The sequence below is a fragment of the Aulostomus chinensis genome, chromosome 3, assembly GCF_037954235.1.
Source record: "Aulostomus chinensis isolate RoL2024-O1b breed Wild chromosome 3, RoL_Achi_v1.0, whole genome shotgun sequence".
NCBI classification, from domain to species: domain Eukaryota; kingdom Metazoa; phylum Chordata; class Actinopteri; order Syngnathiformes; family Aulostomidae; genus Aulostomus; species Aulostomus chinensis.
The window spans coordinates 2,102,657-2,122,263 of NC_141322.1; the positions used below are offsets into that span (position 1 = coordinate 2,102,657).

The window sequence follows — 19,607 nt, forward strand, 5'->3', positions numbered from 1 at the left end:
ATTCGACTCTGCCGGGAAGGGGGGGGGGGGGGGGGGGCGAATCAGCTCAGCTCTGACTTTGCCATCTTTAAGTCACGTGACTGGCCGGCTGCTCCCCCCGCTGGCGTCTCCTCTGTCTTCACCTCTGAACAGCAACAACATGTCCATCACCGTATCACAACTCACCCAAAGTAGAATTCCTCAAACTTCTTCATGTCGATTTGTTTCAGACAGATTTTTCTTCTTTGCCTTTCTGTCGTTCTCTGCCGCCTCTGGTGCTCATGCCTCTGCGTTTCCATCTGTTGCAGAGTGAAGAGGAGTTTCGAGATAAACTCTCTCCCATATTCATCCGCCTGAACTTCAGCCTGGATGCTGAAGCCCCAGTGGACCAACATGGGCTGAGACCGATCTTAAACTACCAGACTGAGCAGCTTGTGGAGCAGAAGGTGAGCACATGGCCTCTGAGCAGCCATGAACGCAGCAGTCGGTGCACTCAGGTGTTTCTAACCCTTCAAATTCTCCAGTGAGAATCAGAGACCCCGACCTGCAGATGTCTGTCCTCTTCGAGGTCTTATGACTGCACGGCCGTGTTCACAGATTCTCTTCACGCGTTTTTGCTGTGGTGCTCTTGATTCTGGAGGCTGCTGAAGCTCAGGCTTTGCAGAAACAAATGACTCTTTCCTTGTTTTAGATGACAAAATGTTAGTTAGTTAGTTAGTTTTAATACTAGATGCCTTTTCACCTGCAGATCAGCACACACACACACACGCACGCACACACACTGACTTGGCCGAAGCCACACCCACAATCCTCCGCTGCACTAAATGATTTAACTTTGATTCATGTTCATTAAATTCTCACGCCCGTATTCCAAGTAAGGAGGTGCCGGGGACCCGTGTGTGTCTGTGCGCACCGCCGAGCTCTGGCCAGCTGGGTGGGGTACGCTGTGCGTGTTACCAGGCCAAAATTCCACATTCACAATTTCATGTGTTTCAGATTTGACTTATGCATTTGATTTGATTACGATGCAAGGATTCGAGGAATGCTGGCTTGGCCGCGCAGCACTTACGCATTCAGCAGTCGAGGTCACACACGAAGGTTTGGTTTCCAATAATCTAGGTTTGAATTATCGTGTTCAGGACGCATCATCATGGGAGCGCGCGTGCACCAGCTGGCGTGGTGAACATGTTGATGATACTTGACCAGCACACCTTCAAACGGCAGCTCATCTCCTGCTGTTTACAATTTCTTCTCAGGAAATTTTGACCTGCAAAGTCAAAGGTTTCAGGCCGCCATTTTAAAATTGAAAGGACGCGTAAGGCCTCTGAACCACATATGGTTCCAGGTCTGGGGTCAGCCCCGGTGGAGCTCGAGCTGATGACTACACTCTGGGCTCCGTTGGTATTTTTCTGTGTTTGTTTCTCATGTTAAGAGGGTTTATGGAGGACTGGCGAGTCATGGCTCTGCGAAAACACAGAGCGAGGACTGACAGCTCAGTTTGGGCGGGGAGGCGCTCGGCTCACACACATCTGGTTGTGGTTTGTTTATGTGTGTTGCTAGTGCTCGCCTCCACCAGGCCAGAGTCTGAAAACGTGCACATGTCTGAGTGATAGAAGGCGTGTGTAGATGAGTGGGTTGGTCACGTGCTTGTGTTGTGCTGCTTCGAACAGAATTCTGACTTTAGGAACCTGTAAGGCAAGACTGATCCCTCACATCGTTACGTAAGGTTCCAGATATAGCGTGACTGAATCTTTACAACATTACATGTTTAATATCATAATGATGATAATGTACGTCACTGCTGGGGGTGTTCTCATGGTGTGGCCAGCAGTCGATGGCACATTGTCTGTTCTCGCCGTTGCTCCGCCCCTCTGGAGCACTGGGGTCAACGACACAAAGAAACAAGTGCCCTGACCAACCAGAGGAGGCGCTAGTGCACTCACATGGCTTTCCACCTGCTGCCACCGCTAATCGTGTCTGGTAGGAGGCCCAGTCGAGCTGGAGGCCACACAGGGAACCGAACCAGCGGCCCTGGTGTTTCCAGGCAACGCGATAGACTGACGCACCACCGGGGCACATGGTGTTCTCACTCTTAAGATTTGAATGGACTCAAACTCATTTATGAACAGTTACTCAAGCCACGTTTCTTATAACAATGAAATGATAATGTAAAGAACATTGTCAAACTTCAAAATGCAGAATTACCATTTTGAATCAGCCACAGATCCTGATCCTGATCCCGCTCACATTGAAGTTCCCTCCTGAGCTCAAATGTCCCTCCGGTAAAATTCTTCACATGCATTGACGTTCTGGATGTGGTTCTCTGTGCGCTGTAACGTGAGTTAGCCTCTTTAACCTCGCCAGGAGGTTGATTCTCTAAAAACCTAAGTGGGATCAGAATCTCTGCAACTGAACCATCATACTCTGTATTCTTCCATGGATTCTTCTCAGTTGTCAGAACCTGGCAGCCTTCAGTACCATAATGCAACCGGACTGGGAACAGAACTTCTCTGAATTCTCACACTGGAGATTCTGGTGTCATTGGGGAGCTCATGTAGCTTTAGCACTCACCTCAAGCAGAGATTAGCCGCAGCCACAGAGGTCTGATGAGGTCACCTCTCTCTAAAGGCTCAAACACACCAGGACCAGATTAAGGGGAGGTCGATGTAGCACGCGTGCACGTCTCCAGTTCGCTCCAGGCTCCAAGCTACCTTCACTTTACAGAGAGAAACCGGGAGGTTTGGCTCAGAACGTGGTGGTGCCGAGCCGGCGTGGAGGTTTAATGAGAGTTTAGCGAGCGTGCCGTCATTGCTATCAGTCAGTGGGAGCAGATACACCCAACACAGCTGTTTACAGCTTCATAATGACAGAAACGCCACGGAGGCGGTGGAGCAGATATTAACGCCAGGAGGGTCTTCTGTGTCACGTTACATCATTGTGTTTCACGCCGTGGTCGGCGTAGCTGCTCGGATGGATCCGCAGGATTACTGACTGCCGTGCCAGTCGCAAACCTGCCACCCCCTTTGGCTGCTGATTCTCTAATGAAGCACCGCCACCAGGTGTGGTTCCAGATGTGCCAAGTGGTTCTAAAGTGGGCCTTCAGCTCGGTCTGTGGAGCTGGTGGGAAACATCGGTCACAGGGCTCAAACATAAAGGAAGATGAGGAGATGAAAGTGAAGGAGAGATAAAAAGCGGGTATATGAAGTTCTAGAAATGATCACCTGGTAATCCCGGTGAGAGCGTCCGTCTGGCGTCACCTGACCAACAGCCTTTACATCCTGACTCAATCTAAAACCAGGACTTGAGGCAGGAATCTCCTCTCAGACGTATTTAACTGTTGCCAGGCGGATTCTTTGCCCTCTGTTGCATTCTTTTAGAATCTAATGTCTCCCACATGTTGGAGCAAGATGAGGGTACGGCAACAATGACAGTACGGTTCAGTGGTCGATGTGCGAGCAAAACAAATCCCAGAGAACAGAGGGAAAACAGCTCATGTGACATACAGGAAAAAACACATCAAATCACAAATCTTCGACTAGTTTTTGCCAAGTCATCGTCGTGTGAGACTACATATCAGATCAAGAAACCTCCTTTGTAGAATTTGAGGTTTTCACTCTTTTTGATTGAGGTTTTCCCACAAAAATGTCACTTTTGTTTCGGCAGCGTTCACTCTGCTAACCATGTCTCCTGCTTTCTTCTCCCCCACATGCGAGGCACAAATTACAAACATGAAAGACGTTCACACGCGTCTTGGCATCTGCTTGTTGCGTATGTTGAGGACATATTGAGTCTATACCCTCCCTCATCCTTTCATTAAATCCTGAATCCGGTGTTCCAGCTTCTGTAAACATCCACTTCCTCGGAAGCTTTGCTCGCTCTCGGTACCTTTGGGCTATCTCAGTACATCTCTTTTTTCCCCTGTCCATCCCTCACTCTTTTTATCTGCCTGCCTTCTTTCTCAGGCCCAGATTCAGCTGGATTGTGGAGAGGACAACATCTGCGTCCCTGACCTGAAGTTGGCTGTTTATGGGTGAGAGGAAGTCTACGACTGTACCTGATAGAACCAAGTTTTCTCTCTGTGTGACCAGAGAACCGACGACGATGCATGTGAGGAATAAACACTGCAGCTGTAGGATCAGACGAACCCCACGTGGCTTTCACCCACACACTCAGAGGGCTTTGTTCAGACGTTTGTATGAACACAGAACTACTAATTAAACCCGGTGACCTGCTTTAGAACAGCTAGTTGACCTTCATCACTGTGAGATGTAATTGTTTGGCCTCTGTTGCCTCTCATTCGTGAAATATTCTTGTGCACAAAAGTGTTTTGTATGACAGTGGCACTTTTTGGAACCCTCAGTTTAGTCTTACAGGATGTAAGCTTCATGAAACCCACGCTTGTGTTTGTGTGCCTGTGTGCATGGCTCAGTTTGGACTTCTAGTGAAACTGGTCCTCAGGGTTTAAGGGCAGCAGGACAGGCTGCTGCAGATCGCGTCATGTTCAGACTGATATGCTTTATTTATGGAATAAATAAGAAGTTTGCTGACTGCTGCTCCGTTTGGTCTCCCCCAACTCCCAAGGAAGTACACAGCACATATGGGTAGTTGCTAAATTCTGCACTGTGTTTAGTTGGTGGCTAACGGTTTGGTCTGCCGGCCGGTGCTCGGCAGGTATGTGAGCGCGTTAGGAGTTGCAGCTTGTGGCGCCAAAGAAATGTAAAGATAATTCAAGGACTGCAGGATGAGGTCTCATGGAAGCTGAAGGTAATTCTCTGGGCTCATAGATTTGAGTTGCTGCTGCTACTATGAAGCAATGTTTATTTGAGTTGCCTGTGTAGGATCTCTCTCTCTCTCTCTCTCTCTCTCTCTCTCTCTCTCTCTCTCTCTCTCTCTCTCTCTCTCTCTCTCTCTCTCTCTCTCTCTCTCTCTCTCTCTCTCTCTCTCTCTCTCACACACACACACACTCAGGAATAACTGCACATATCCCCCGATGCCTTCATCTCCGTCTGCTGATTTACAGCAAGCTGCTTTAACGCTCAATAAACCAGTCATGCTCCTGCAAGTGCAGCGAGGAATGAGGATCTGGCGTGAACGCGACCTTCAGGATGCACACGATGCATTTTGGTGGGAAAGACTGAACTTTCCTCGTGTGCAGGGAAAGTCCACGGGACACTTTCAAACTGATGGCCGCTTCACCAGTGAGATAAGTGGTGATCGTGCATGTTTCAGGGGTGAGCTGCAGGTTAGCCTCTCTGTCTCTCTCACACACACACACACACACACACACACACGCACGGGCTTGTAGAACAATGGTTGGACAGTTTACCGCAGCTGTGCTCCGTAGGAGGTAGCTGGACAGGTCAGACCGGGAGTTCGATGGCCGATCAAAAGCGGAGTGTTAGGCGCTATTGAGGAGTGTGGCTTGAACTGACTGGATGCTGACTACCATGCACAGGTACATCGTTACTACTTCAGGAGGAATCCAGATGTGTGACAGATACTTGGCGTTCATCTCTCCGTCCATTCACACACACACACTCTGTCTCCGCCCAGTCAGCTCTGCTCACAGGAATGCTTTGCATTACATGGCCATGTGATTTCTCTTAGCTGCAGAAATACAATCACCGCTAAGAGTTTCCCACGAAAGCTCGAAGGGTCTTGTAGTCGTCACAGGACGCGAGCCAAATGATTCAGCACTTCCACAGTGAACGGCAAGTCTCTTCACTTGGATGACAGCGTTTGTTTGTCTGCATGTACTGAACAACAGCAGACATGTTGAACATTCCAGTGCTCATTGTTTAGCTCTGCTTCCCTGAGCCTCATTTGTAGTAAACATCTCAGCTCGCCTCTGCAGACGTCTGTGGTGTTATGGTATCACTGTTGCTTCCTCTGCGTTCACTAAACCAGCCCGGCCTAATTAAATTCATCTGGCGGCGGGTTACCTTGTGCATGGATGAGGGGGAAGGGAGGAAGAAACAGGAAATCAAAGAGAAACCCCCGATTCTGACCCTCAACCAGACGCCGACTCTGCTGTGTCTGCTCGATAGAGACATAAATTGACTTCCATGGAACAGTCGGCGGAGAGTTGGAGGGTGTTGAGACGATTTATCACCACGCTGAAAGTGTGTCTGCAGACGAGGGTGGGGGTGTTTCCTGAGACAAGTCACGGTGATCAGACATGGGTCGTTTCCCAGGTCGGTCACGGACATTAGGCAGGAGAAAATGGTCTTCGGGGACAGTTCCAAACAAAGACACATTGTAAGGAATGTCCCTGCTTTTCATTACGTTTGACATCGTGTCGGTCGGCACGTGAAGTGAGCACAGCAGCCGGGGATCAGGAGGGAAGCTGCTGTGCCGTAGTTTGGTCTCAGTCCAGGAATCGTCTCTCGTGTCCGACTCCAAATAGATGCTGAGTTATAGAAGTTTTAGAAACTCTTCTGAGACCAATCTGATGATCTTTTTCTGCCTCCCTGTGTTTGACCCTCAAGTCTGTTTCAGTATTCTGGAGCCACGCTGGCTGTCAAGCCGCACATCGGCCGACATGATTTACTGCTCTTATACCTTGATTAGCGTCGAAAAACTCGCTCAACCGCGCTTTTCTTAGTCCCGATGTTTCCTGAAGGAGTTCCTTAGCCTGTTTGTTGAGAAGTCTCTCTAGACGCCACAACCCCCCACTCCAAAAAAAATACTATTTGAAACTGTAAAATAATGAGATTGTTGGATTGATCCTTGCCCACCTGCATGATGTTTTATAATGATCAGGGAGCTTCTGCTTCCATGGGGGCATTCAGCTCTGCACTCATCAACTTTAAATTCTCTCACAAAAACTGCATCCACCGTCTGGCACGTTCTGCCTCTGATTCCGTTTTTATTCACAGAGGCGTCCGTGTCTCCTTCCAACCTCCTGTGCCCAACTGCTTTGCTTTCAGCCTGATAAGAAAAACTCCCTTTGGTTTGACTGACATTCAGACTTTCTTCCCATTCCTGCTCCTCAAGCCCAAGGAATGTTTCACCAGAAGAAAATTCAAACTCTGTTCTGAGCACAAATGAGTGAAGTTCTCCAAAAACGCGCCGCTCTTCCGTTTGTGGACACATTTCAAGCTCTCTGCACATGAGCTGTGTTTTTATGTTCGTCAACATTCTTACACGTCACCTCTGGTGTCTCTGCAGTCTTTGTGTGTAACAAGGAGCCCAGAGAGACTAGCGACCCGACCGGCAGGGTTCCCTCAGCTGAACAGCTGCCCTGGTACAGACTTGCCAGCTCGGCGCGCCGTGCTGACCATCGCGGTGTAAAAACAAGGCTAAATAAATGTTTTCTTTCTCAAAGTTGGCAGCGTAGTGTCCTGATGACGCTGTGGTTCTGCTCTCTCAGGGCTCGAACCGAGGTGTACCTGGGGGACGAGAACCCCCTGAGCCTGACCTTCAATGCCAGGAATGAAGGAGAGGGTGGAGCCTATGAGGCGGAGCTCTATGTGGCGCTGCCACCGGAGGCTGACTACAGTGGGATAGCACGCAACAATGCGGTGAGGAGTTGGACTGGTGCTGGTCTTCATCCAGGACCAGAACTGCATGGTCAGATCGCATCACCTGACACTGAATGCCATTTATACCATCATCAGTTTTTCTAAATATGGTCAAACTCAGAGAAGTACACTCCTGGGACCTGGTGCCAGTCAGTCCAATGTTCAGCTCTTTACCTCTGTTGCTAAACGCTCCCTGGACACTGAAGGGGAAACTGAGGGGTTGAGGGACGTCGCTGTCCTTGTAAATTAGGAAAGGTGGTGAATCTGTGTCCTGGGCCTTAGCAACGTCAGCTGATGTTTCTTGGGGAGGGAACTAAAACATAATAACTCAAGGTCCTCTGCTTTTAGGCACAATCATCAAATGTCATACTTGACAAATGATGTTCCAGCGAGGTTGCTAGCACGGTAACCAGTGTGGAAACCAACGTTGTGTACAAGAGCCAGCACACGCTCAGTCATGAAGGTAGCCAGTAGCAGTTGTAGTTCTGACGGCACTTGATGTCTCTGTGTGGTTTCCAGAGCCTGACTCAGCTGACGTGCAGCTACGAGGCAGAAAATGAGACCCGCTTTCTCCTGTGTGATCTGGGAAACCCCATGAAGTCCGGGACCAGTGTAAGAACCAGCAAGGGCCACTTGTTTTTGGAAAGGTTTTCACTTTTGTGTTCCGGTACAGTAAAGGCAAATCAAATTCCTCTTGTGTAGAACAACAAAAAAGGCCAATCAAAGGCAAGCGAAGTGATGACACAGAGAACAGGCCTGAACAGAGGGAATGTGTGTTGAGTTCCTGGAATAAAACACTAGAATCTAAATTAGATGTAAGACTTTCCTGTCATCAGATTCACTCTCATGATTGGATTAACAATGCACGTTTTTGTAGTTCTGGGCCGGCCTTCGCTTCACCGTCCCCCGGCTGCAGGACTCCCGCAGGACTGTACAGTTTGAGCTCCAGATAAGAAGGTAGGAGCCCAGGAGGGCGCTGTCACGATACAACGCTCACTGGTCTGGTGGTACGTTTGTCATTCACTGTTGCTGTTCGTGCTCAAACAACATCAGACCACCGTCAGTCAGTCTTCAAAATGGAGTCCAATATCAGTTTTACACTTTTTTTCTTAAATTGTTTTGGAAACATCCACGATTTCTGTCTGTCGCAGTAAAAATGCCAATAACTCGAAGAGTGAGGTGGTGCTGTATGAGCTGGAGGTGGCAGCCATGGCTGATGTCATTCTGCAGGGGTGAGGCTTCTTTGCTTCTTCACCATTACATCAGTCTTCAAGTGGGAGTCCCGCCCAGGAAAGTGTTCGACTCTGACTTTGTCCGTGTGCTGCTGCAGAGTTTCCCGGCCGGACAAAATCGTCTTCCCTCCACCCAAGTGGAGAGTTAGTCAGAGTCTGAGGGATGAGCAGGACATCGGCCCGGAGCTTCAGCAGGTCTACGAGGTACGCCCTCCCACAACAGCGCCACACGGAGGAGGTAGACTATGGGTCGGCCCGGAACTTAGCGTCTCCGTAGCTCCCCCTTATGATTCGATGACATCGGTGGTGATAAAAAGCGGATGAGACTTTGGTTATGAGGATGATCTTTGACTAGTCAACCACTCTGATGGTGTATGAAGCGTGACTGCGATGTTAGCAGTACTAAGCTAACGTTAGCCTATAAAGGAACAACACCAAGGTCACATGGCTTGAACATCCCCACAACTAAGCTTCAGGCTTCTTCTGCTCCCGGCAGTTGACTCTTGTTAGCAGCCTCCATTTTTAAGATTTTAACACTTCTAAACTCACGAGTGCGGGATTAACTGACACATTTTATGCCACATGAGACGTTTGGTAGCTTTCAGTTTGGCGTGTCCAATTGAAAAACATTCCTGTGATAAAACAATGTCTGAGGGCCACACTAAAATTCCCATTCACTGATTGTTAAATCCGGATAGAGCAGGAAAGCCCATTAATCTGGATGAGTTCTGGATCACAACTGTCCTCCATGAAGGTGGCAAACCTGTAACAGTTGGACGTTAGAACTTTCCTGTGAGAACTCTTGTTTGTTCCCAGCTGGTGAATCACGGTCCCAGTGTGGTCAGTCACTCCACGCTGGAGGTGCGATGTCCTCTGAGGGCTCACGGCAACGAGCTGCTCTACCCGGTGGCAGTGGTCAAAGAGGGGCCACTCAGCTGCTCCTCCAAACACACCCTCAATGCCCTGAAACTGAGGGTGAGCGTCTGGACACACACACACACACACACACACACACACACACACACACACACCGCACCGCAGCGTAGCCATGTCCACGTGTTTTTAATGATGCTCCGTGTGTTCATGCAGCTTCAGCCTCCAGCAGCCAGGAGTCTCACATCCATGAAATCCAGCACTCAGCACCACGTCCAGAGGAGGGAGGTGCAGCGGGATCCTTTAGTTGAACATGGAAACCTGGTGAGTCTAGAGCTCTGAATCACAGGCACTGAGCTGCTGAGGCATTTGTAGACGGACCAGCGGTGTCCTCAGCAGAAACCTGCTCACTTCTTAACACACGCTGTGGTAAGAGAGAGACTAACTAACCCCTCAAACCCCCCTTTGAACTGATTTGAGCTGAGTGGACCTTCCCCTAAAACACCTTTGCCTGAGATGTTTCCCTTCAAGACAGCCCCTTGGTTCTAAATATCGTCGTCATTTATGAGATTGATCTGAAACCAGAGGTTGAGTTCAATCTCAAACCTGTTTTCAAACTCAGTTTGAGTCCAAACATCCGCTGCTCAGCACCAGCACCACTTGAGTGTTACTGTTCCAATGAGACCAGTCCGCCCGCGCTCAAGGAGGGATGTCCTCTGAGGGCCAGACCATGCATTTAGTCCAAGAACAGCTTTTCTAGGTGTTTCCAGCTCATCTGAGCATACGTTTACGCCACTAACACAAAGAACCGGGTCATGGAGCAGATTTGTTCATGGCAAAAAAACTGCAGAGGTGTGAACTGATAAACTAAGTGATTTAGGAGGATGGATCTTCTCGAATTCCTGAGATCATTTGTTCTCCGTCATGTCTGAACCCTCCCATTAAGACACCTGATTGCTTTCCTTTTCCCCTCTGCGGGAATATGTGGGGGAACATGGTGACGCCGGTGTGCAGACACACCACGACCCTCAGGTCTGAGGCTCCTGTCATGGGTGTGGAACCTCCGTGGAACAGACTCAGATGAGAGGAGATGATTTGTTGGAGCGGAGGCTCTCTAATGAGCTCTGGTCAGTTTCTGTTGCTGTTTGCTCTAATTGTTTGTGAGCGGAGGTTAATTAGATTTGTGATTGGCTGAGCTGCTTCTGTGTGTCGTGCATCATCAACTGTAATGTTTGAACGCTGTAACTGATGAACTGGAGCATCCGTCTCACCCCCACAACCCAAGGAACATGACAGCATTTGTCAAATATTCTCCAACATCCCCAAACAAGAAGGTCAAAAACCATAGTTTCTTCTGTGCTGCTAGTTAGCTTAGCACAATGAAGGGGAGTGAGTGGTAAGTGTTAGCATACCCCTCCTTCCTGCATTAATAGAACAAAGGTTGTGTGAACTATTTGTTATAAAAAAGCAATTTAAAATGACAAGATGTTGTAATTATAGAATCGGGTCACTTCAGCCAACAGAGGCAAACGTTTGTTGAGGACTAGAAGAGCGACTGCTGCTGCTGATCATGAGGAGGAGGAGGACTCCTGCTGGACACGCCAGCATCCTGGACCTGAGCTAGCTGATGCTAACACTTCCCACCCACTACCAGCCATTGGGCTAAGCTAACTAGCAACCAGTTGATGTCTGGGTGTATCTTCTTGTCCGGCTCTTGAAAGGTTTTGATTGGGTTTAAGAGTCAGTGAGTGGTGACTGCTGACATTTTATCAATGATGGAGGAGCAACTACGGTGCCTTCACTTGCTGGTGAATTAATAAGTCATAAATCTGGATGAACCCTCCACTGACTGAGGTTCTCCACCCCCACACAGAGCTGCTCCTCGGTGGAGTGCTGGAGCCTGCAGTGTGACGTCGGGGTGCTGGAGAGAGGAGCCAGTGCCATCCTGAGTGTCCACTCCAGACTCTGGGCTGAGACCTTCATCGAGGTGACACCCCAGCTGACCGCTGATCTGATAACTACCTACACTGTTGACATCATTTTTGACCGGGATGATGGGTTCTGGTGGACTTTATATTGTCTCCTGTGCTCTTCCTCAGAGGGCCTACAAGCAGTACATTCTGGAGTGTTCTGTGCAGTACGAGGTGGACAGGATGCCTTATTCCATTCCTCCCAAATTCAAGCCATCAGGATCCCAAAAGGTGACAGCGTACGGTTGCGTCTGCTGAGTCTTCACGGTTGTAAACTCTGTTACCAATGTGTGGGTGCTGTGTTTGCTGCTGTTCAGGTGGTGACAGCTGTGATGTGGAACAAGCCGGAGAGTCAGTTCTCTGTTCCTGTGTGGATCATCATCCTGGCGGTTCTAGCTGGGCTGCTGTTACTCTCCCTGCTCATATACCTACTGTACAAGGTAACATCAGAACGCTTGGGGAGCTGAAACAGCGGCCTCGCTAGCCTTCATACACGTGCCTTCACAGTTCTTTTTAAAGTAAATAAAATATGTATCAGCATTAAAAAAAACAAGCTTTTTTGGCGTTTATGCTCCCTTTCATATGTAAAAGTACGATTCTGTTGCTGCCAAGCCTGCACTGAATCCGCCCGGTGAAACCAGCTCCAAAGCCCAGTTTCACTGTGGCTGCAAAGAACAGTTCCTTTCATCATCAGTTCATCTGCTGGTTATTTTCACCAGTAATCGATGACTCGTGTCATCGACAGAATATCAAGGAATGTTCAGAAATGCTCATTGAAATTCCCCAGAGCTCAAAGTCACGCGTTCAAATTGCTTTTAGGTCATTTTAACAGTCCAGAACACGAAAGTCTCTTGATTTCTTTCATAAATGAGTCTAAACCAGACAATGTTTGACTTACTTGGTTCAAATAGGAGGACAATATTTTTTTAAATGATTAATTGATTAGTGACAGTCAAAAGTAGCCTCATGTGGTACCAGACTGATTGGTGTCTTCCTGTCCTTGTGTTTCTCTCTAGATGGGTTTCTTTAAGAGGTCCGACCCGTACGGGACCACCATGGAGAAGGCCCAGCTCAAACCCCAAGCTTCCTCCGAAGCCTAGATCCCAGACGGAGCTTCTCCTGCAGCTGCCCCAAAGAACCGGAGCCATCATCACACTCCTGTGACGCTTGTGAGTGCTGAGCAGGCAGCCCATGCACGCAGGGGCAGTTTTGGGTGCTCTATCACTGGCATGGAGAATATCTGGTGCTGCACCAGAGCAGGAAAGACTTGCAGGCTCATGCAGCTGAATATGCACTGCTGTTGTGGACGTTAATTTATACAGTCAGAGCAGGATTCGTGAAGCTCCTGAGAGAGGATCGTAGCTCCTCGAACATTCACCTCTCTTCTACCACGAACCCTAACCCAAGAGGTCCAGTGTGTAGGATTTGATGCCATCTAGTGGTGAAGGTGCATATTGCAAGCAGTGCTCTGTGTGTGCAGGAGAAGCTACAGTTGCTTCAGGTGCTGCTTCGCTTTTAAGTGCCTGGAAAATGTCAGCAACGCTACTTTTAATTACATAAAGACTGCACAGGAACATACAGCAACATTTTGGCATTTGGAAGGCAGGTGTAGTTGTTGTGGCCACGCTGGGGTCCTGCAGGGGGGGCCACTCTAGAGACGTGAGCACGAGCATGAGGGCTCATTGGAAGCTCATGAAAACACAAAGATTCAAAGTTTCAGGTGATTGTACAGTGTATTAATGATGACATCATTATCAGTCTTCTGCCAATGGACCCCTGAATCCTGCACACTACTCCTTTTACCAGGATGGTTCAGATGTGGTCCTCCATAGTGAGGGTCTCAGCTTCAGGAGATGTGGGTCAGCGTGTCCTGGCTGAGAGCCTGGAGCAATGGTGGTTCTGGCGGTCAGTATTGACGATGAGGTCACAGAAGTTAACGTGCCCACCATTTCTTCCCCTAAACCAATTCCCCAAAAGTCCATATTTGTGTCCATTTGTTACATTTGGAACATGTTAGCCCCTTTCCTGTGCTGTCAGAGAAGCTTTTCTTTTGGTTGTTGCAGTACTTTCTAGTTCAGATACCTGATCTGTAGTCCTGTGGAGTAATACAGCAGGCAGCAAGCGTAGGGATACGAAAGAAGCTCTGCGGTTGAGAAGCATAGAGCCCAAAGAAAGGACCGCCTACCCTTGTGATGCCTGTGACCGCATCCACGGCAGCATGGTGCCAGCACCTGAGACACTGCTGCTGTGTGCTGAGACCGACCCAAACCTCCTGACGGCAGGACCTGAGCCCCGGATGACGACCTCACACAACCCCACTTCAGTGTATCACAACTATACATTTAACAGCTTGTGTAAGAAAGCAAATGTGCCGTGGAAATGCAGGACCTGTGTTTTTGTATTGAAGGGTCTGAATGAGCGAGCACCTGTCCGTCCTCTCTGGTCATCCTTGTCATGGTCGTCAGCACAGGAAGCGATCAGCCGCCGCACCGCCGCCAGGTGAGGGCAGCTTCCCCCTCCATAGGAACCAGTTCCATCCACTTGTGCGTCACTTTCAGTCGTTCTGTCGGACCATAAATCTGCCTTGACTTTGAGAGCTTCCCTCTCAGCTCATGCTGAGTTGGCATTTCCAACATGACCTACAGACGGGTTTCTGTGTGGCGCCATCAGAGAGATGCTCGCCGCCTCAGAGCCTCTCATGTTAGCCTCTTAGCAGCAATGACAAGGAGACTTTACGACACTCAACTACACCAACCGCAAAATGATGGCTGCATCTCATGACTTTGACAAAGAACTGAAGAAGATTACGATCCAGGCCATTAAAAATTCAGATCGGTGTCCTGGTTGCCCCAAAAGCAGCTTCTGACTCCCACCATCATGAAAAACTCTGGTTTCCTGTGACAGTACGAATGATGACACACGTCTGTGAATGGTGCGACAAAGACCTCCACTGTGAGCGGTGCAGGTCCTTGTCCTCCGTCACAAACTGGCCTCACTGTCGTCACATTGCTTAGCTTCATGACACTCTACCGTCATGCTCTCCATGTTGGCACGTGTAGAGAGGACCAACAACCCAACAAGGCTATGCAAAACCAGTGAACTAAGCTAACGAAGTTGAAGGAAACCATGTTATCCGCCAGCTCACGCACCGAAATTATTAAATCTGCAAACATGAACCCGTTCACACTGAAAAACGTGTGTCAACGTGGGTTTTTGGACCCGCGTTTGCTCAGCATCAGGGCGCATTCAAGCTTCCAGCAGACCCGGGTCTGAGCTCCTGCTGTGAGGCTGCGTGTGTCTCTCTCTTGTTTGTCATCGCGCTGACAACGTCATCATTACACATAAACGTGCGCCGGAACACTGAGAGGTAAACAAACGACAACATGGACGTCGTTGAGTCGAACGTCAGCGTTGTTGTTGCCTGCATTGCAATGTTGTCTCTTTTGTGAAGCAGACAACATGTCTGAGCGCCACTGCAGCGAAGGAGGATGCAGTTTTGGGCTCGTCTGGAAGGGCGCCGAAGAAGCTACAGGTGAAGGCTGACAGGCGGCACAGAGACAAAATAAGGATGCGACAGGAAGGTCGCGTGAAACCTGAGACGACGCGGGTTGTGCAAAAAGGCCTGTCACCATAGCAACATTTCCTGGCCCATAATTGAGCTACAAATTATTGCGGATAAACAATATTATTGACACCGTTTTTAAAATGATATATAATGAAAAAAATATGGCACAATAATGCGAGTACACCATGTCAAAACGATTAACTTGAATTTCTTAAGATTAAGAACTTTGAAATAAGATGAACAGATATAATAAACAAACAAGACAACAACAACAAAAACAATGAAAATAAAAGCAGCAGCACCTCCGCGGGTACTTTTATTTCTCAGCTGGGAAAACAGGAGGGGTGATTGCGCTTGAGGGGCGCATGCATGTTTGTCGTATTCCCCTTCTTCGCCACCACCACTTTCGAACAAATGCGACACATCGGCTCGTCCGTGTTCGTGGGCTCACCTTTCATTTAGTTTGAAACCGAAATGTTCCGAAACCGAAATGTTCCCTGAGACACCAGCGCGGCCGTTTCTTCATTCACTGCGTTTGCTCGCTTTTCACTCACGACGCTCACTTGCAGCACTGCGTCCGTACGTCTGTCTGCACGTGTGTACGCCACCGCGCCCCCACCCCTCCCACCCCTGTGACAAAGACACTGAATGACTGACAGGAGTGTTCACTCACTCCGTTCATTCCGCTAAAGAGCCCACGCACCCAGGTGTCGAGACAAATGCACAGAGTGAGACCTCAGCGTGTTTGGTAGCGAGAGAGGAGGAAAACAAACGCACGTGTCAATTATCGAGGCTGGCAAAACTACCGACCTCGTTTTTAATTTCCCGAGCGGTTAGGCGATTTATTGATTATCGCGACAGGCCTTCATGCAAATGAAAGTCAAACAGCGTAACTCTGAAAGGACTTGTTATCATGGAGTTGCATTGAACACAGAGCAACATCTACAGTGACTGCGGGCTCAAAATCTAGAGGGACGATTGAAGCCCCTCCCTCTACCAGAAACTGAGGGCTCACCAGTGGTTATTTATGGCTGTTATTGTTGACTGATGTACTGTACTGTCCGACAATCCTGGTCAAACTGCAATGTTAAACTTGAATTCTTCCTCTCCCATATTGGGAGGTATTTTGTGTGTAATATGTATTCATTGTGTTATGACCCGTTGGTGTTGTGGCCCAGAATAAAGCCTAATTTGTATACTCACCCTGAATATTGCTTAAATAACTTCACCTAACAGAATAACATTGGAAAGCAACACACTCAGAAGTAACTGGGCCTGTTACAAATACTGCTTAGAAGGCCTTGGTACTGTTCAAGGGTCTCAGATGCAGGAAAACTGATTCTCACTCACTTGAGAAAACCTCGGCCTCATGACAACAATGTTGCAGGAGAGTGTTGTGACCGTTATCAAGGGTTTAATTCATGCAAACGGCTGGGAAAGCGTTGGTGTCCCCTCATGTTTGTGGGGGCTCAGTTCAACAGGCAGATCTGGACGGTTTTGAGGGTCCAGTGTCCATTTAGATTCAGAACTGAAACACCTCTTCAGTATCAAAGATGTCACTATCCAGGTGTAAAGATGAAGCATACAGCAAACAACTGGGACGAGCCAGGCGGACCCTTGTGACTCACACGCAGACCAGCAGTATGTCTGGGCCACCAGCTGTGCCTCCTCCTCCTCACCAGTGGCCTCCTCCCACTCACCAGTGGCCTCCTCCCACTCACCAGTGGCCTCCTCCCACTCACCAGTGGCCTCCTCCTCCTCACCAGTGGCCTCCTCCCACTCACCAGTGGCCTCCTCCCACTCACCAGTAGCCTCCTCCCCCTCACCAGTGGCCTCCTCCCCCTCACCAGTGGCCTCCTCCCACTCACCAGTGGCCTCCTCCCCCTCACCAGTGGCCTCCTCCCCCTCACCAGTGGCCTCCTCCCCCTCACCAGTGGCCTCCTCCCACTCACCAGTGGCCTCCTCCCCCTCACCAGTGGCCTCCTCCCCCTGACCAGTAGCCTCCTCCCACTCACCAGTGGCCTCCCCCTCCTCACCAGTGGCCTCCTCCTCCTCACCAGTGGCCTCCTCCTCCTCACCAGTGGCCTCCCCCTCCTCACCAGTGGCCTCCCCCTCCTCACCAGTGGCCTCCTCCCACTCACCAGTGGCCTCCCCCTCCTCACCAGTGGCCTCCTCCCACTCCCCAGTGGCCTCCTCCCACTCACCAGTGGCCTCCTCCCCCTCACCAGTAGCCTCCTCCCACTCACCAGTGGCCTCCCCCTCCTCACCAGTGGCCTCCTCCTCCTCACCAGTGGCCTCCTCCCACTCACCAGTGGCCTCCTCCCCCTCACCAGTGGCCTCCTCCCCCTCACCAGTGGCCTCCTCCCACTCACCAGTGGCCTCCTCCCCCTCACCAGTGGCCTCCTCCCACTCACCAGTGGCCTCCCCCTCCTCACCAGTGGCCTCCTCCTCCTCACCAGTGGCCTCCTCCTCCTCACCAGTGGCCTCCCCCTCCTCACCAGTGGCCTCCCCCTCCTTACCAGTGGCCTCCTCCCACTCACCAGTGGCCTCCTCCTCCTCACCAGTGGCCTCCTCCTCCTCACCAGTGGCCTCCTCCCACTCACCAGTGGCCTCCCCCTCCTCACCAGTGGCCTCCTCCCACTCCCCAGTGGCCTCCTCCCACTCACCAGTGGCCTCCTCCCCCTCACCAGTAGCCTCCTCCCACTCACCAGTGGCCTCCCCCTCCTCACCAGTGGCCTCCTCCTCCTCACCAGTGGCCTCCCCCTCCTCACTAGTGGCCTCCTCCCACTCACCAGTGGCCTCCTCCCTCTCACCAGTGGCCTCCTCCCACTTACCAGTGGCCTCCTCCCTCTCACCAGTGGCCTCCTCCCCCTCACCAGTGGCCTCCTCCCACTCACCAGTGGCCTCCTCCCCCTCACCAGTGGCCTCCTCCCACTCACCAGTGGCCTCCTCCTTCTCACCAGTGGCCTCCTCCCTCTCACCAGTGGCCTCCTCCCCCTCACCAGTGGCCTCCTCCCACTCACCAGTGGCCTCCTCCCCCTCACCAGTTTCTATTAAACATGTTGGTTTATTGAATGTCTGATTCTGTGTCTTTGTTGCCTTCACGTCTGTGGCAAAGCAGGTGGAAATGTTGCTAAGAAATGGAGTTGCCACTGACCCTCCAGACTCTCGGAGTCAGCGTGGGTGGGGGCGACAATCCCCCCCACAGAGGTGCTGCCAGTGACTGCCACCACCCGCTGCTCAAACTCCGTCAGGTGCCCCTCTCCCTGACCCCCACCTGTCTGGTCTGCACTCCTCCGGAGGGCAGCTGTACGCAGCTTGACCTCCACCTTGAGGTCCTGTTCGTGCCATTTTCCATGTTGTTATTTCAATTTAGAGTGAAGCCAGTTGATGATTGTAGTTGTTCATTTAGTGATTGTGCAGTGTTGAATTTAGTCCTACTGTAGCTTCCATTGTTCAGGAAGTCAGAACTGCAGACCTGCATTAGAGACAGAGAGGAAATCTTTCAGAGCGCCAGCAGAGGTGCCAGCTGATGACGTAGTGATGCTGGCGCAGGTTTAGAGAGGAAAACTGAGCTTTGTATCACTTTGATGTTCAGTGAAGGAGGAGCCAACACTTTTCTACCGTCGTCATCAAACCTCAAACACGTAGCGACTCGTTCTTCCCGTCAGTAGAAGAGGTTCAGGTGTATGAACGTGACGATCAACAGCACTGCTGATGAGAAGGGAACTTCAGCCAATAACAATGAAGGTTGTGAGTGGATAAGAAGTGAGAGGGTGAACGAGGAGGGTTCAGAGCCACGCCCCCCGCGAGATGAAAACAGTGGTGGGACCTGTTTTTTCTTTAACCTGCTGGCTAAAGTTCCCTTCTCATCAGCAGTGTTGTTGATCGTCACGTTCATACACCTGAACCTCTAATGGTGACGTTGCCGGCACCCCCAGGTGACCTTTGACTGAGCAGAAGAAGTCCTATTTTTACACACTCATTCATGTGCGCTCTTTCCATGAACCAGTGGTTCTCAACTTCCCACAATTGTCTCCAAAATGCGCGTCAGCAGAGTCTGTAGTTTGCTGAAAGTTGCGCACATTCCTACGCTCGTCTTTTTGTTATCAATCCCAACTCTTGAATCAGAAGTAGCGTACGCACTTCCAAGCCCGGTGTTGTGAGTAAGAAGCTTTATAAATGAGGCCCCTGAACATTGGGTTTTCCTTTTTTGCTTTGGTGTGTGATGACAGCTCAGCGGATTCATTCTGACTGGCGAGAAGCAACAGCACTGTCAGGCCACACTGACGAACAGTGAGGTGAGTTGGGCTGGCATGGAGAGTCAGGTTTAGTGAATGGAGTTTGAAAATTGTTTTGAGAAAAGGGTGGGAGGTTTCAACAAATGTGTCTTGGTCATTGTGGAACTGTCCAACAGACTGGCAGCTGAGGACACGGACACACAAACGCAATTTAAGGTGTAAAC

At 50.1% G+C, this 19,607-nt stretch overlaps 1 protein-coding gene across 1 annotated transcript in view; it reads left to right on the forward strand.

Moving 5' to 3' along the window:
* Nucleotides 1-15,773, forward strand: part of LOC147267365 (integrin alpha-5-like) — a 35,215-nt gene extending 19,442 nt beyond the window's left edge. Inside the window, exons 18-30 of the mRNA XM_086198010.1 lie at nt 288-425; nt 3,942-4,009; nt 7,352-7,502; nt 8,022-8,114; nt 8,380-8,459; nt 8,654-8,734; nt 8,833-8,938; nt 9,551-9,709; nt 9,824-9,931; nt 11,481-11,594; nt 11,707-11,808; nt 11,895-12,017; nt 12,594-15,773. Coding sequence (XP_086054136.1) covers nt 288-425; nt 3,942-4,009; nt 7,352-7,502; nt 8,022-8,114; nt 8,380-8,459; nt 8,654-8,734; nt 8,833-8,938; nt 9,551-9,709; nt 9,824-9,931; nt 11,481-11,594; nt 11,707-11,808; nt 11,895-12,017; nt 12,594-12,677 — 1,407 coding nt within the window. The 3' untranslated portion in view covers nt 12,678-15,773. The remainder of the gene's footprint in view (nt 1-287; nt 426-3,941; nt 4,010-7,351; nt 7,503-8,021; nt 8,115-8,379; nt 8,460-8,653; nt 8,735-8,832; nt 8,939-9,550; nt 9,710-9,823; nt 9,932-11,480; nt 11,595-11,706; nt 11,809-11,894; nt 12,018-12,593) is intronic.
* The last annotated feature ends 3,834 nt before the right edge of the window (nt 15,774-19,607 follow it).